At 35.8% G+C, this 15455-nt stretch overlaps 2 protein-coding genes across 2 annotated transcripts; one reads left to right on the plus strand and one right to left on the minus strand.

The window, feature by feature from the left end:
• Positions 1 to 344: 344 nt before the first annotated feature.
• Positions 345 to 3318, minus strand: LOC107060481 (LRR receptor-like serine/threonine-protein kinase EFR). Its single transcript, XM_015308447.1, has 5 exons — positions 3159 to 3318; positions 2995 to 3117; positions 2234 to 2794; positions 845 to 1744; positions 345 to 701 (listed from the first exon to the last, which is right to left on the minus strand). The coding sequence occupies exons 1-5, from the start codon at positions 3316 to 3318 to the stop codon at positions 355 to 357; spliced, it is 2091 nt and encodes a 696-aa protein (XP_015163933.1). The 3' UTR covers positions 345 to 354.
• Positions 3319 to 6910: 3592 nt separating this feature from the next.
• Positions 6911 to 15243, plus strand: LOC102589433 (putative uncharacterized protein At4g01020, chloroplastic). Its single transcript, XM_006346681.2, has 3 exons — positions 6911 to 7869; positions 10152 to 13278; positions 13826 to 15243. Exons 1-3 carry the CDS (start codon positions 7018 to 7020, stop codon positions 15034 to 15036), a joined length of 5190 nt encoding a protein of 1729 aa, XP_006346743.1. The 5' UTR covers positions 6911 to 7017; the 3' UTR covers positions 15037 to 15243.
• The last annotated feature ends 212 nt before the right edge of the window (positions 15244 to 15455 follow it).

A 15455-nucleotide genomic window follows, 5' to 3' on the forward strand; every position in this document is an offset into this window, starting at 1 on the left:
ACATATCACGTAAGTTAGATCTGCCCCTGACCACATCACAACTTGCATTGATCATAAATTAATATTGCAATATCTGAGAGCAGAATATTCAAACAATAATAATAATTACGTCTCAATTCCGAACAAGTGAGCGAAATTTATAGAAAATAATCTAAAAAATCAATTGCACCAACCAACCTATAAAGAGATGATATATTACCACTTCCTCGGAACAATGCCTTTCTTCTCCAAAATGCAACACTCTAAAGTATAAACAATACATGACTTCGAGTAGTACATACGCCTTTACTAAAGAAACCAGTAAACAAAAAGCAACAAGTTAACTTGCAGATCAGAAAGAGATGCTGATCACTTCTACATTTCCAAAAATGTGTTCTTGATTTTGTTAAGCCTCTTGACTACTTCTTTCATGGTTACTCTTGATTCTGGCATTTTCTTTGTGCAGTCTAAAGCCAATTCTATCATGGAGGCTATGCACATTTCACTTTTACAAGTAATTTGTTCTTCCTCAGAAAAAAGATTAGCATCCACAACATCCATCATACTCCCTGAAAATGATTGTGTTATCCATTTCCTCAGGTCAAGATTTTCATTGCATATATCTTCATCTGTTGGCCGTCTTTTGGTCAAAACCTCCATCAACATAATGCCATAACTATAAACATCACCACTAGCGGACACTATTCCCTCCGAGCCATATTCTTAGAAAAGAATTGAAGAAAAGTTACTCAATTGAAATACAACAATAATTCTGCATAAATAAATCCTTGCTTTTTCTTACTTGTAGAATTTAGAGAGGTTTAATTATGATAAGAGAAAATCAAAGAGGGTAGATTTTTTATACCTGGTGCAATGTATCCAAGAGTACCCAATGTCTCGGTATAGGCCATGGACTTGCTTATAGCTAAAATTTTAGAGATTCCAAAATCACCAACATGAGCCACCATATCTTCATCCAAAAGAACGTTGGCTGGCTTTAGGTCGCAATGAACTATTGGAGCAACATGACAATGATGTAGATATTCAACTGCCATAGCTGCATCAAGCATTACAGTTACTCTTTGATGAAGGTTCAAGTGGCGATCTTCTTTGTACAGCCAATTCTCAAGACTTCCATTGGGCATAATTGGCATAACAAAGCCTCTTATATAGTCACTAGAACATGTAGTGATCACTGGAACAAGATTTCTGTGTCTAACATTTCTCATCACTTTGCATTCGGTATCAAACCTCTTGCATACTTGCTCATTTTCCAAATCCAGAACCTTTATGGCCACTACAGTTCCACTAGATAAAATGCCTTTGTACACAGAGCCAGAGCTTCCCTCACCAATTAAATTTGATTTATCATCAAAATTATTTGTTGCTTGTTGAATCTCGTGATAAGAAACTAATTGATGAGTTTTGATCTGCAGTACCTTCTCCACATCTTTGGACTTCCCTTTCTTCTGTCGTTTCATTATCCAAATTGAAATGAACAAGAATATCATAAAAGATGAAATAACCACTGGAGTAACAATTTTTATCACAACCTTCTTAAGCTTTGATTGTTTTCCAGGATTATTGATAGCACAAGCAGGAATCCCAAATATGTGCATTCCGCAAAGACCTTTGTTACCAAGAAATGATCGCAGAGTGGAATTTGCAAACACACCACCACTCGGTATTACACCTTCTAAATCATTAAATGAAACATTAATGCTTTCAAGGTAAGAGAGTTTTTCCAATGACTTAGGAATAGTACCTGACAATGCATTTGAAGACAAATCCAAGAATTCCAAGCTTATCAAGTTGACAATGGATAATGGAATTTGGCCATAGAGGTTGTGTCGAAGAAGAAGATCTGATTTGCATATTAGACGGGGATCTTAATTGTAACATTATGTAACACCCAAGTTCTCAACAAGCTCCTAAGGAAACCCTTGTAACCCAAGGGGACTGGACTAGGCACCACATCGGTGATCCGAACCAGTATAAAAACACTCTGTGTTATTTACTTACTGCAAGTTATTATTATTGTTTATTTATTCTTCTAACATGCAGGTGAGTCGACTGACCATTACAGGAAGTGGACTAAAGGAAATTTTAATTCACCCCCTCTTGACCTTCACTATACATTCTGGGATCACTCCAATGAGCTCATTATGTTCCAGATATAATTGAACCAAATTAGATAAATTGCATACTGCCTCAGAAATATGTCCCTGCAATTTATTGTAACGTAGATACAGACCTTGGAGTTGTTTAAGCTTACCAATCTCAGGAGGAATATTTCCCATCAAGTTGTTTCCTCCAAGGCTTAGGACTGTAAGACCGCTCATGTTGCCTATACTTGTGGGGATGAGGCCATTGATGTGTGCATCTACTATATTAAAGTTTTCAATAGTAGATGAAAGATTCCCAATTGAATTGGGCAGAGTGCCATTCAATGGATTGTTACCCACTTGTAGATATCGCAACATTCTACAGTCCGCCAAAGAATTGAAGAATCGCAACTCATGCTCTCTTGGTTCATTGGTAAGTTGATTATCATGTAGGATCAGATATCGCAGCTCATGAAGATTTCCCAAATTAGTAGGAATAGTTCCTGTCAGATAGTTATTTTCTAGCCCCAATATCTCAAGCTTGGAAGCATTTGTTATGAACAATGGAATTTCTCCTTCGAGCTGAATGAATCCCAAGTTAAGTCCTTTAAGGTTCGGAAGATGAAGACCTGTAGTGGTTGGAATTCTCCCCGAGAGGTTATTGAAACTGAAATCAATCGTTTCGAAAGAAGATATGTTGAAAATAGCCTCTGGAATTTGACCAATAAGATTAGAATTATTGTCAAACGTGGATTATCGCCAATATAGAACCCCTCGAGCTTAGATAAACAATCAATATTTTTGGGTATGTCTCCAGTTATGTTGTTGAAAGATAAAGACAACCATTTGAGCTCTGTGAGTTGACATATGGTGGAAGGAATGCAGCCAGAAATTTGGTTGTTAGATATACTTAAAAACTTCAGATTTGACACAATATTCCCTTCATCTAGCAAGAGAGGACCAGAAAGTCTATTGTATCGCAGATGTATGGAAAGTAGTGACGAGATATTAAACAGTGCTGCTGGAATGGAACCTGTTAATTGATTATCAGTCAAGTACAAATCTGCAGATTACCGACCTCCTTAGGAATGTTGCCGCTGAATCTATTCCCAGACAAACTGAAGTTCATCATTTTTGTGGCATTTCCAACAGAAGGAGGGATCATACCTGTGAGGCTGTTGTTGGTGAGATTTAAGACTCTGTGTTCGGGTACATACCATGGCCCTCTCCACATTTCACCACTGAGTTCATTGAAAAGTCCAATGAAAATTAACTTGAACTCTCCGGTTTTGAAATAGACTTGTTGGTATACTTCCGTTGAGCTGATTGTTTTTAACATCAATCACTCGCAAGCGAGGCATGTGGCCAATGTAATAAGGGATGCCACCATGGAAGTTGTTGTTCTTGAGGTTGAGAACATTAAGGAAGGACAAATTAGCCAAAGATGGGGAAATTGTGCCTTGAAGTTGCAAATTAGGAAGAGTCAAGGCTACAACCCTTTGCCTTTTTGGACTGCAAGTGACGCCGAACCAAAAGCAAAAAGAAGTTTTTTTGGTCCAATTATTGGCCAAAAAATGATTGGGAGTTGTAATAAGATTTTTGAAAGCTAGTAGAGCTTGTTGGTCTGTCTCATTTTAGGTAGCAAATGATACAGAAAATTGAATAAAAAATAGAAGAATCAATAAGAAAATGTGCTTCTCCATATGATATAGAATGTTTGTAGGGGATTAATTTGTGTGTGGTATTTCCAACGATCAAGTTACTACACTATATATAGTGTTGGGTTTTAATACCAAAACACTAGTAGGGTTGTGTTTCACAAAATGAAATAGAAGTCATAATAGAAATTGAAGAAGAAATGTTGCTATCAATTTTCATTATATTTTATATTGTTCAGAGCAAGTCAATAGCTTTCAAATCAAGTTTGTAAGGATGTGTTACACAAAAGAAAATAAATCACAAACACATTCACTAATTAATTTGCACAAACAGGAAGAAATTTTAAGATTTTCTTAGAAGAAATAAAAACGTGCTACACGCACGCTGATATGTGTAATTTCACATTTTTTAAAAATCTTTTTAAAATCTACTTTAATATTTTTATTTTTATTAGTCCTGGAAACATGTGTGGCATGTCTCGCCCTGTCTATTATATAAAATTTATAAATCAAACTGATGTTGATAATACGCTAATACTTTTATCTGATTGTGTCCGCAAAATTCATCTCTCGAGTTGGTATAGTCCCATCAACAATTGGACAATATATAATAAGAATCTCCATCCACCCTTACATGTTCTTTATATGTATTAATTTATTAGAAAATTACAAACTAAAAAGAAATTATGAAAAGAAAATGTATAGAATGAAAGTTAAAGAAAAAATATTCCTTATATCAAATCAATTAACATGAAAAGTAATAAAATTTACATGTCATCATATCAGACAAAGTGAAAAAAAAAAAAGTTAAACAAACCAATACATTAATAAATAATTGATAAATAAATTAAAAAATTACATAAATATTATAAGATGATGAAATGCAAAAGAGAAATTTACCAACAAGTAACTCGCATATACATTACACATACACAACACATCAAACGTTGTTCCAAAGAGGGAAAAGAAAGATTGCAATATCAATCCGTTCTAATTTATTTGGAGAATCTTATAATATATTTTAATTTTTAATATTATAAATCTATTAATAAACTTGTATTAAAAATAGTTTAGCAGAAGAATGAACGTACCTGGTACATTTACATTGTTCCTCTGTTATAGTTTCCAGTGATGATCATATTTTTGACGTATAAGTATAAGATAATTTATCATCTATTTAATTTGATAATTTAACAAAAACCAAAAATTGCAACGTTCACAAGAAGTGAAAAGGCATAATTGTTTACTTCAACATTTATTTATCATTTAATAAGAACATTATTAAATTTGATACCCTATTGATATTCATCTGAAAGCAAATAGTCTAATTTTGCAACGTATGATTTAAAAAGCCTTTCAATTAGTACAACGATTATTTGACATTTTAATAGAAATTCATTAACCATTGCAATGTTTTTCTAAGCACAAATTTAAAGTGACCATGATAGTCTGCAATAAAAAAATATTCTTAATTGATTCATCCGGGGAAAATACGTAGAATTGTTTTACTTTAAATAAAGGATAGTTTTGTTGTTCAACTTTTAAAAAGGATATTTTGGATTAACAATTAAAGCTCATTGAGGAATGGAAAATGGTAAATTGTAACATCTAATCATGTATCAAGTGTAGTTTAATCATAATTATTGCTTTAATTTTAAAAGTTGGTAGAAGGCAGTTTTGAATTAAAGATAATTTTAAAAGTTGGTAAAAGGCATTTTTGAATTAAAAATAATTTTATAAGTTGGTAAAAGGCATTTTTGAATTAATAATATTAATAAAGGGCATTTTCGTAATTCAAATTTGAACATAAAACATTCCTACTTTTAATATAAAATATAAAAAAAAATTAATATAATATGATTTTGTTTTAATTCCAAAATATAATACATTTAACCAAATTCAAATATAATTGTTTTTGCATGATCTCTAAAAAGAACCATAGGTGAAGATTTCCTATATTCACGACTTTATCTAAGCAAGAACTAATGCTTACATCATTTTTATCAATTATATATATAAGTGTGCCCATGACAAAACCTGATATTTAGTTGATTTTTTTTTTAACCTCCTCATATTTTATTTTTGGTAAATTTTGTGTTAACTATCCGTTTGATACTTAAATTTATCTGGTGATCATCTGGAGTTCTGGACACCTTAACTTAATTACAATGTGCCTCTTAAGCACAAGTATCTGATGTAACAAATTATGTATCTCAAAGTCATTTTTGAGTGCATGAAATCTTATTTTTATCCGTATTTTTTCATTTTTTTTATTTAGATAAAACTTTGATTTCACTAATAGTTGAACACCTTAACTTTTACTTGTGACCATCTAAACATCTTATCGTGATTTAAGTTGGTTTCATAAACAAACTCATTCAAGAGGTCTAATACGTAAATTGCAATTGTCAATGATAAGGCAAAGTAACAAATAACAAATAACAAAATTATTTGTTATGAATGCAAATTGTCATATGAATACTTTTTTAATAAAGGAGTATTCAAGTTCATTATCACATGAACATCGATTTTTTCAATTAAGTCGGGCCTGAAGAGATAAAAAAAAAAGTGGATAAGGTAATTTTTTAAAGGTTACATGATATTATTTATTTTTGGTCGAAAAGTAATATTTTCATTCAATCAAGTGTGTAATTACAAAACTGCTACTTCTTTAAACTCCAGAACTAGTCCTCAAGGTTTACCTTTTTTTGTATAGGCTAGATTAGAAAATTATCTAGGTAAGATAACTACTCAAATGTCTTAATATGCTCTTCCATTTTGCTTGATGGTTCCCTCTGATGTGTAATTGAATAACAATCTCTTTTATTATGTTTTTATAGCTTTCTGGATATTTTAAAATTTTTTCTTGTTACGCTTCACCTAGATATGGTATATTGAGGTTGTGAATAAAAACTTTTAAGATATCAACCTTTGCTCCTTGCTTTTCGTCAATTTTATTGTCCATGTCCCTTCTTGCTCTCGACTTTTTATCTGTCTAGGTTTCTCTATCCAGTTTCAATCAAGAGTAATCATGCTTTATATTAATGACAATATAAATACGTCATTTTTTTTTTAATGTGAATACATCACATCTAGAGTTCTAAATGTATATTTATCATTTTCCTACATTGATTATATAATATTCATATTAAAACTTGACTAATTTGAAATAAGGAGCTCATAGGGCTTCTCACCATTTTCTTTTTCATGCTTTACTTTTTTTTTTCTAGAAACTTTTTCCACTGACTCTACTCTGTAAACCCTTCTACAGTAAAATGCATGATTCTTCCTCCTGCAATCGCCAAGTCCCGGCTCCGGCGATGTATCACGAGCACAGCTATCGTCTGTCAAATAACCGGCCATGTCGTCCGGGTTATTATTCTTCGAGTTACGAGCTTGATCGACCGCCAGGACATTCGCACAAGTCGCCGAATTTCGTAATCCAGCTTCGTTCCGGTAACCGGAGAATCAACCGGTACGCATTAGATGATCTAATTGAGAAATTACCGTTTGCCCCTCGAAGTTCGTTTGTTTTTAGCAAAGGGTTCCTTTCTGGGTCACTGATGTATGATCAATGGAGCGAAACGCTTGAAGTGATTGTGAAATTATGGAGAATGAGGCTTTCAGGCAGTCATTCGTTTACCCCATGGGTTAAACGAAACGTTGAGGTTCCATCTGATGAGGATGAATTAAAAGCTAGGGTAAAAATGGTATTTTTGGAGGAGTTGAAAGGGTTGTTAGTAGAGGGTGAATTGTTACAAAAGTGGGAGAAAAAATTGGAATTGTTGCGCGATGAAATTTGTGAATTGTCGAGATTACTGAAGAATAGGAATAATTTGAGGGTGTGTAATGAGTTTCTGAAGAAAAGGGAAGGTCTTGAGAAGGAGAGTGATTTGATACGGAAGAGGATACAGGAGTTTAAAAGAGGAATTGAATGTATTATTCAACAGTTGGAGGAGACGAGTTTAAAGGAGGAGGAGGGTGGTTCAAGGGTGTTTAAGATTGGGACAGTGTTTGATTGGAGTAAAATTCATTGTTTGATGATGAGGGAGTGTCGCAGGCTTGATGATGGCTTGCCAATTTTCGCTTTCCGGCAGCAGATACTGAGGCAAATACATTATCAACAGGTGCTCAATCTATTCATGTTTTTAATCTCATTAGAGTTTAGACAATCAGGTCACTTGTTGGTGATTACATGTAAATCTCCGTATAAGCATTAGTTGGCAACCAAGTAAAAAATGATAACTAACTTGCAGTTTAATCATTGATGGTGTAAAAAAAAATCTTTACATTGTTGGTGTACGTAGATCCATTATTACCCTGTTGAATATGTATAAAACTTAAAAATCTTGTTGTTATCACTGTGTTGAATAGTAGGAGCAGGAATACTTACTTGCACCGTAGTTCATTAGCCAAAGTAATAAGTGCATGATATGTGTTTTGTGGATAAGTTTTATCAGTTAACCATGGTTGGTTTATCAGCGTTCTTACCTCACTTTTATCCTTAAACTGTTCCATTAACTATGGTAAATTAGCATAGAGCCTGTTTGGATTGGCTTATTTTAGGTGCTTTTAAGCAGTTTTGTAGTGTTCGGTTGAAATATAAAAGTGTTCTTAAACACTTGCTTTTAAGGCAAAATAACAATAATAAGTCGAAAGTCATAAGTTAGAAATCCTAACTTATGGTTTTGACTTATAAGCTATAAGTTATAAGCCCATCCAAACAGGCTCATGTTGGTGCATGCACCAGGTCGGATTATTTTTTTTTCCGGGTACGGGGAGAGCAGACGTGTACTCAAACCAACCAAACGGTCCCCTCCCTTCCCCGTCCCCTTGCATTTACGAGAATACACAAACTTGTGACATAGAGGATGCCTTAGAGCAACTATACCTTGTGTGAGGGCGTGTCCTCTCCATTACTCTGCAAAGAAAAAGCCTGAGGATTCATAGATGCAGAATGTCACATTCTTGTTGTTTTCTCTCCAGTAATTGATTTTTGTGAAGAGGCCATTACTATATGAGAAGAATTCCTACTATCAAGGTGGATATTACAACTTTATGCACATGAAATGATGAAAAGGTTAGCAGTGAGAAGGGGTAGCCCTAACCGAAGCAGCAGCCTTTTATTTTACTTAAAAGCTATTGTTTTCAGTGGTAACAGATATCGGCATTGGTAACCCTATCTAACCGTCAACGGGTAAGTTCCGATTAGGTACCATAATGGCTATATTATCAGTATATGCTTTTGTAGTTCCAATCCAGATAATTTTTTGTGCGAACAACTGAACCCAACAAATCCAAGGAAATCTGTTCTCAGTAACATTAGATCTTTCATCATCATTATAAAAGTTTTTCTTTCCACTGTTTCCACCAGAAGAATAATGTGGAAGGCAACATTGTTCCCAGAGTAAGGAGCCAGCCGAATTGCTAATTCATTTAGTTTTTTAATTCTAAAAACATCTACTAAATTTAAAATATACAAATAAGGGTATATTAGTCAAATTTTACTTTCTTAATATTCATAATAATAAATTAGAGGAATTGTTACAATAAAAATCTAAATAAATTAGCTAAGTGTAATATTGTAAACCATGAAGGAGGTCCGTGTTATAAAGAGAAACCTGAGGGGAGGTCTCTAATAGTACTCCCTCAGGGACATATTAAGTGGTTCTTTTACCTTTTCATTTTGGTCCAAAACAAGTAGTGTTTCACATTATCAAGAAGATATGAATTGTTTCCTTTCAAATCTACCCCTGTGTAGATAAGTGAATTGTTTCCTTTCAAATTTATCCCTGTTTAGATAAGTGAATTTTTATGTTACCAAGGAACTGTCTTAAATAGGTACTATTTAATTAAGGGTAAGTTAGTAAAAATGATTTTTACTTTTTAGGAGTGTGTAAATTTCTTAAGGGGTGTGTCCAAGCTAAAAGCACCACTTAATATGGACCGGAGGGAGTAATAATTATCTTAAACTTTTTTCCAGCAATTTCTTTGATAGGAAATTTTGAGCTACCATTTGAAATGAAGATATTGTTGATTTTGTAGTATTTTGGTTGGAACATTAGGTGGAGTAGCTATATTACTCAGTAAGAAAATTTATTAAATTGTGTTGAATCGCTGTTGTTTGCTGTTTGCGGGTTCTGAAGAAGTGTTTATTTTTCTTTATTCCCCTCTTCATTCTTGTTGTCCAGTCTAACATTTAATTTCACAAATGCCTTATTGATATTGACCTTGTGAAGAGGGATATTTTAGACCGTTGAATGCCTTATTTCCGAAGATCTTTCAATTGCTCCTAGCATACTTGTGTAATATTAATTATTTACCAGTCATTTATGTTAAATTGTTTGAGCTTCTTTCTTTATTTTTCTTTTATATTTACTATTATAATCTAGATGGTTGCATCTTTTAGGTGACTGTCTTAATTGGCGAAACTGGATCAGGAAAAAGTACGCAATTAGTTCAATTCCTTGCTGATTGTGGGGTAACTGGTAATGGGTCTATAGTTTGCACTCAACCTCGGAAACTTGCTGCGAATTCTTTGGCACAAAGGGTGAAACAGGAAAGTGAAGGGTGTTACGAAGATACCTCTATCATCTGCTATCCATCATATTCATCTGGTCATAAGTTTGATTCAAAAGTAGTATTTATGACGGATCATTGCCTTCTACAGCACTATATGGTCGATAAGAATTTGTCCAAGATTTCATGTATCATAGTTGATGAGGCACATGAAAGAAGCCTAGACACTGATCTACTTTTAGCATTGATAAAGAATCTTCTCCTTCAGAGGCTTGATCTGAGGCTTGTTATTATGTCTGCCACAGCTGATGCAGCCCAGCTTGCGGATTACTTCTTTGGCTGCGGAACATTCCAAGTGGCTGGTAGAACTTTTCCGGTTGATGTTGAATATGTTCCGTGTGAATCCACTGGATGTCTTGGTGTTGGCCCAATCTCCTCCTATGTGTATGATGTTGTCAAGATGGTGACTGAAATCCATGAAACCGAGGGAGAGGGAACAATTCTAGCTTTCTTGACTTCTCAGATTGAAGTTGAGTGGGCTTGTGAGAAGTTTCAAACATTGTCAGCTATTTCTTTACCTTTACATGGCAAACTATCCTATGAAGAGCAGCATAGAGTTTTTCTCAGCTATCCGGGAAAGAGAAAGGTAATATTCACTACAAATGTTGCTGAGACATCATTGACAATTCCAGGGGTTAAATATGTTGTTGATTCTGGCATGGTCAAAGAAAGCAGGTTTGAGCCTGGCACTTGCATGAGTATTCTCAGGATATGCAATGTCAGCCAGAGCTCAGCTAAGCAGCGGGCTGGCCGTGCTGGGAGAACTGGACCAGGAAGATGTTATCGACTGTACTCAGAAAGTGATTTTGAAGGTATGTCTCATCATCAGGAACCTGAAATTCGCAAGGTTCATCTTGGTGTTGCAGTGCTGAGGATTCTTGCCTTGGGCATCAAGAATGTGCACGATTTTGATTTTGTTGACGCACCTAGCCCTAAAGCTATTGAGATGGCCACCAGAAATCTGGTACAGTTAGGAGCTGTTTGGAAAAAAGACGATGCTTATGAATTAACTATAGAAGGGCACAAAATAATTAAGTTGGGTATTGAACCTCGGTTAGGCAAATTGATCCTCAGTTGTTTTAATCAACATTTGAGTAGAGAAGGTGTTGTTCTTGCTGCTGTTATGGCTAGTTCCAGCAGCATCTTTTGTAGGGTTGGTTCTGAAGGAGACAAACTAAAATCCGATTGCTTGAAGGTGCAATTTTGCCATCCAAATGGTGATCTCTTCACTTTACTTTCTGTTTACAAGGAATGGGAGGCTGTGCCTAAGGAAGGAAAGAATGCCTGGTGTTGGGATAATAGCATCAATGCCAAATCCATGAGAAGATGCCAGGAGACTGTGCAAGAACTGGAAGCTTGCCTTAAGAGCGAACTTAATATCATTGTTGCAAGCTACTGGCGTTGGGATCCTCAGATGCATACCGAGCATGATGAAACTTTGAAAAGAATAATACTTTCTTCACTTGCAGAGAATGTTGCTATGTATTCTGGATATGATCAATTAGGTTATGAGGTTGCACTAAGTGAAAAGTACATCCAACTACATCCGTCCTGTTCGCTGTTAAATTTTGATCGACGACCAACCTGGGTAGTGTTTGGTGAAATCCTTTCTGCAGCTAATGAGTATCTGGTCTGTGTTACTGCATTTGAGTTTAGTTCTCTTTCTGCTCTTAGTCCTTCCCCGTTGTTTAATTTTCTGGAGATGGATGCCCAAAAGCTGGAAAAAAAAGTTTTGACAGGTTTCGGGAGCATGCTATTGAAAAGATTCTGTGGAAAATCTAACAGTAGTGTCAATAACCTTGTTTCACGCATTAGAACTAAATATATGGATGAAAGGATTGGCATTCAAGTTAATGTTGGTAAGAATGAGGTTCTGTTATATGCTTCATCCAGTGACATGGAGAGTGTTTTGGGTCAAGTGAATGATGCACTAGAGTATGAAAGCAAGTTATTGCAGAATGAATGCTTGGAGAAATGCCTATTCAGTGGTGGATTGGCTGCATCGGCCTCAGTTGCCCTCTTTGGAGCTGGTGCAATTGTTAAACATTTGGAGCTTAAGAAGAGAATCTTGGCTGTTGACATATTTCATTCAAATACAAAAGCAGTTGATGATAAGGAACTGCTGATGTTTTTGGAGAGAAACACATCAGGTGATATTTGTGCAGTGCACAAGTCCTCAGGTACTGGCCACGACAATGAGGAGAACAGATGGGGCAGGGTAACATTTCTTTCCCCTGATGCTGCTAAACAAGCTATGTTGTTGAATCAGGTAGAATGTAGTGGTGGCTTTCTAAAAGTTGTTCCTTCAAGGAGTGTATTTTGTAATGATCAAAAGCAGTTCTCCTCTGTCCTCAGAACTAGAGTAAATTGGCCTCGTAGATGCTGTAACGGTGTAGCTATTGTAAAATGTGAGCCAAATGATGTTGGTTTTATGGTAAAAGATTTCTCTGTCGTAATGATAGGTGGAAACACCATCCGTTCAAAGCCAAGCAATAAGTACTCTGACAGCATAGTAATATCAGGACTTAATACCGATCATTCTGAGACAGAGGTACTCGAGGTTTTGAGTGGAGTAACAGATGGGAAAATTCTAGATTTTTTCTTTGTGAGAGGAAGTGCTGTGGAAAATCCTCCAGTTGCAGCTTGTGAAGAAGCACTTAGGAGAGAAATCTCCCCCTTCATGCCTAAAAATGTCCAGTCTATTCGTGTTCAGGTCTTCCAACCAGAACCAAAGGACACTTACATGCGAGCGTCTATCATGTTTGATGGAAGTTTTCATCTTGAAGCAGCTAAGGCTTTGGAGCATATTGATGGCAAGGTTTTATCTGGATGTCTTCCCTGGCAGAAGATAAGATGTCAGCAACAGTTCCACAGCTCTGTTTCCTGTCCTGCACCTGTTTACCATGTTATTAGGAACCAGCTGGATTCTTTACTCCTATGCCTCCAGCGAAGAAATGGTATCTTAACTTCTCTATATTATATATTTCTTTTTTGTGTATTTTTTGTTTTGAAAATTTTAATTTAATTAATGATCATCTTTGCTGAATTGATTCTTTAAAAAGGCATGGCGAAGTGGGAAATAAACTATTGAGCAGTGGCGTATATAGTATTTAATTTAGGTGACAGAGTTAAGTGTACCTCATTACTTCCACTGATCCAAATTGCTGCTGTCACTTTTTTGTTTCCTTATTTCCTAGAACAGAATGAAATTATCCCCCAGATTCGATGTTGATCTGATGATTACTTGCCTTGTACGGAGAAATAACCTTTTGTCTGGTCAAATTCTAAACGGTTATTGGAAAAAAACATTCTTGCATTCTACGGATTACCCTCTCTACATTTCTGTCCTGTTACATTATGGTGATGCAGAAATATATAGGATATAATTAGAACAAGGTTTATTAAAACAATTTTTTTAATAAACTTTTAGCAGTAGAAAATTTTTGGAGACAAGTTGATCAGGTGGTACTTGACTGCTGAGAAGACTTTGCGATTGTTTTGCAGGTGTGGAGTGCAATCTGGAGAGAAATGAGAATGGTTCTTATAGGGTAAAAATATCTGCAAGTGCTACAAAGATTGTGGCAGAACTGAGAAGGCCATTGGAGCAACTGATGAAAGGCAAGATTGTGGATCATGTGGGAATTTCTCTAACTGTTGTTCAACTTCTATTTTCTAGAGAAGGGAATAATATCATGAAGATGGTTCAGCAGGAAACAGGAACCTATATTCTTTTTGACAGGCATAGCCTTTCTGTGAGAATCTTTGGTTCCTCCGACAAGATTGAGATGGCTGAGCGGAAGTTTGTTAACTCCCTTCTGGCACTACATGAAAGCAAGCAACTTGAAGTGCATCTTCGTGGAGGACTTTTGCCTCTTGACCTGATGAAAAGAGTTGTTCAGAGTTTTGGACCAGATCTTAGTGGTCTCAAACTAAAGGTGCCCAATGCAGAATTCTCTCTGAACACCAAGCGCCATTGCATCTCTATCAAAGGTACCAAAGACATGAAGCAAAAAGTTGAGGAGATAATTTCCGAAATTGCTCAAAGTGGTCTTCCAAGTAAAATGATGGACGATGAGACTGACTGCCCCATTTGCTTGTGTGAACTGGAGGATGCTTACAGACTTGAAGGTTGTACCCACACCTTCTGTCGGTCGTGCTTGCTGGAGCAGTGCGAGTCTGCAACCAGAAGCCGGGAAGGTTTCCCGCTATGCTGTATGCATAAAGGTTGTGGGGCACATATTCTGGTTTCTGATTTGAGGTCTCTGTTGTCGAGTGATAAGTTGGAGGAACTTTTCAGGGCTTCTTTAGGGGCATTTGTAGCAGCAAGTGTGGGTCGCTACCGGTTTTGCCCCTCCCCCGACTGCCCTTCAGTTTATCATGTTACTGAATCAGGAGAAGTTGGTGCACCTTTTGTCTGTGGTGCATGCTATGTGGAGACATGTACGAGTTGCCACCTGGAGTATCACCCCTACATCTCATGCGAGAAGTACAAGGAGTTCAAGGACAACCCGGATTTCTCTCTAGAGGAATGGGCCAAGGGGAAAGAGAATGTGAAGAAATGTCCTGTTTGCGGATTCACGATAGAGAAGGTAGATGGCTGCAATCATATCGAGTGCAAGTGCGGAAAACATGTTTGCTGGGTTTGTTTGGTATTCTTCAGTAGCAGCGACGATTGCTATAACCATTTGAGGTCTCTTCACCAGGCCATTATGTGAGGTACAAAGAACTAAAACTCTGTAAATATTCTGCTTGTGTATATATTTCTGGAGCTTTGAATATATCTAAACAAATGAATGCAGTATATACAATAAGTAAGCCATCTAAATATTCCCCCTATAAGTATGTTTGTATAGACACTTATGTAATTATGTGTTCATAACTCAACTCTTTTTAACTTTCTTTCATTGATAAGCTAGTCGTCTCAAAGAATACTTTGATTGTTCTTTTAGAGTTGATTGCTCGAATGGTCACTCAACTCATAGTAATTGGCTATCGAAGTCATCTACTTCTTTTGTTTTTCGAAATGTCATCTTACTTTACCTACTTCACTTCCATGGTCATTTTCCTCAGATTTTGTATTTTTTGGAAGAATTAATGACGTGACAAGTTTAATTCTAATAATAACTTTTTTAAA

The sequence above is a fragment of the Solanum tuberosum genome, unplaced genomic scaffold, assembly GCF_000226075.1.
Source record: "Solanum tuberosum cultivar DM 1-3 516 R44 unplaced genomic scaffold, SolTub_3.0 scf00086, whole genome shotgun sequence".
NCBI lineage: Eukaryota > Viridiplantae > Streptophyta > Magnoliopsida > Solanales > Solanaceae > Solanum > Solanum tuberosum.

Coding starts and splice junctions, on each gene's coding strand:
- LOC107060481 (XM_015308447.1), bottom strand. CDS start 3,318: ATGTGGAGAGGGCCATGGTATGTACCCGAACACAGAGTCTTAAATCTC. Junction 2,795..2,994: donor GTCAAATCTGAAGTTTTTAA/GTATATCTAACA, acceptor GTCAAATTCCAG/AGGCTATTTTCAACATATCT. Junction 1,745..2,233: donor TAAGCTTAAACAACTCCAAG/GTCTGTATCTAC, acceptor ATGCATTGTCAG/GTACTATTCCTAAGTCATTG.
- LOC102589433 (XM_006346681.2), top strand. CDS start 7,018: ATGCATGATTCTTCCTCCTGCAATCGCCAAGTCCCGGCTCCGGCGATG. Junction 7,870..10,151: donor GGCAAATACATTATCAACAG/GTGCTCAATCTA, acceptor TGCATCTTTTAG/GTGACTGTCTTAATTGGCGA. Junction 13,279..13,825: donor ATGCCTCCAGCGAAGAAATG/GTATCTTAACTT, acceptor ATTGTTTTGCAG/GTGTGGAGTGCAATCTGGAG.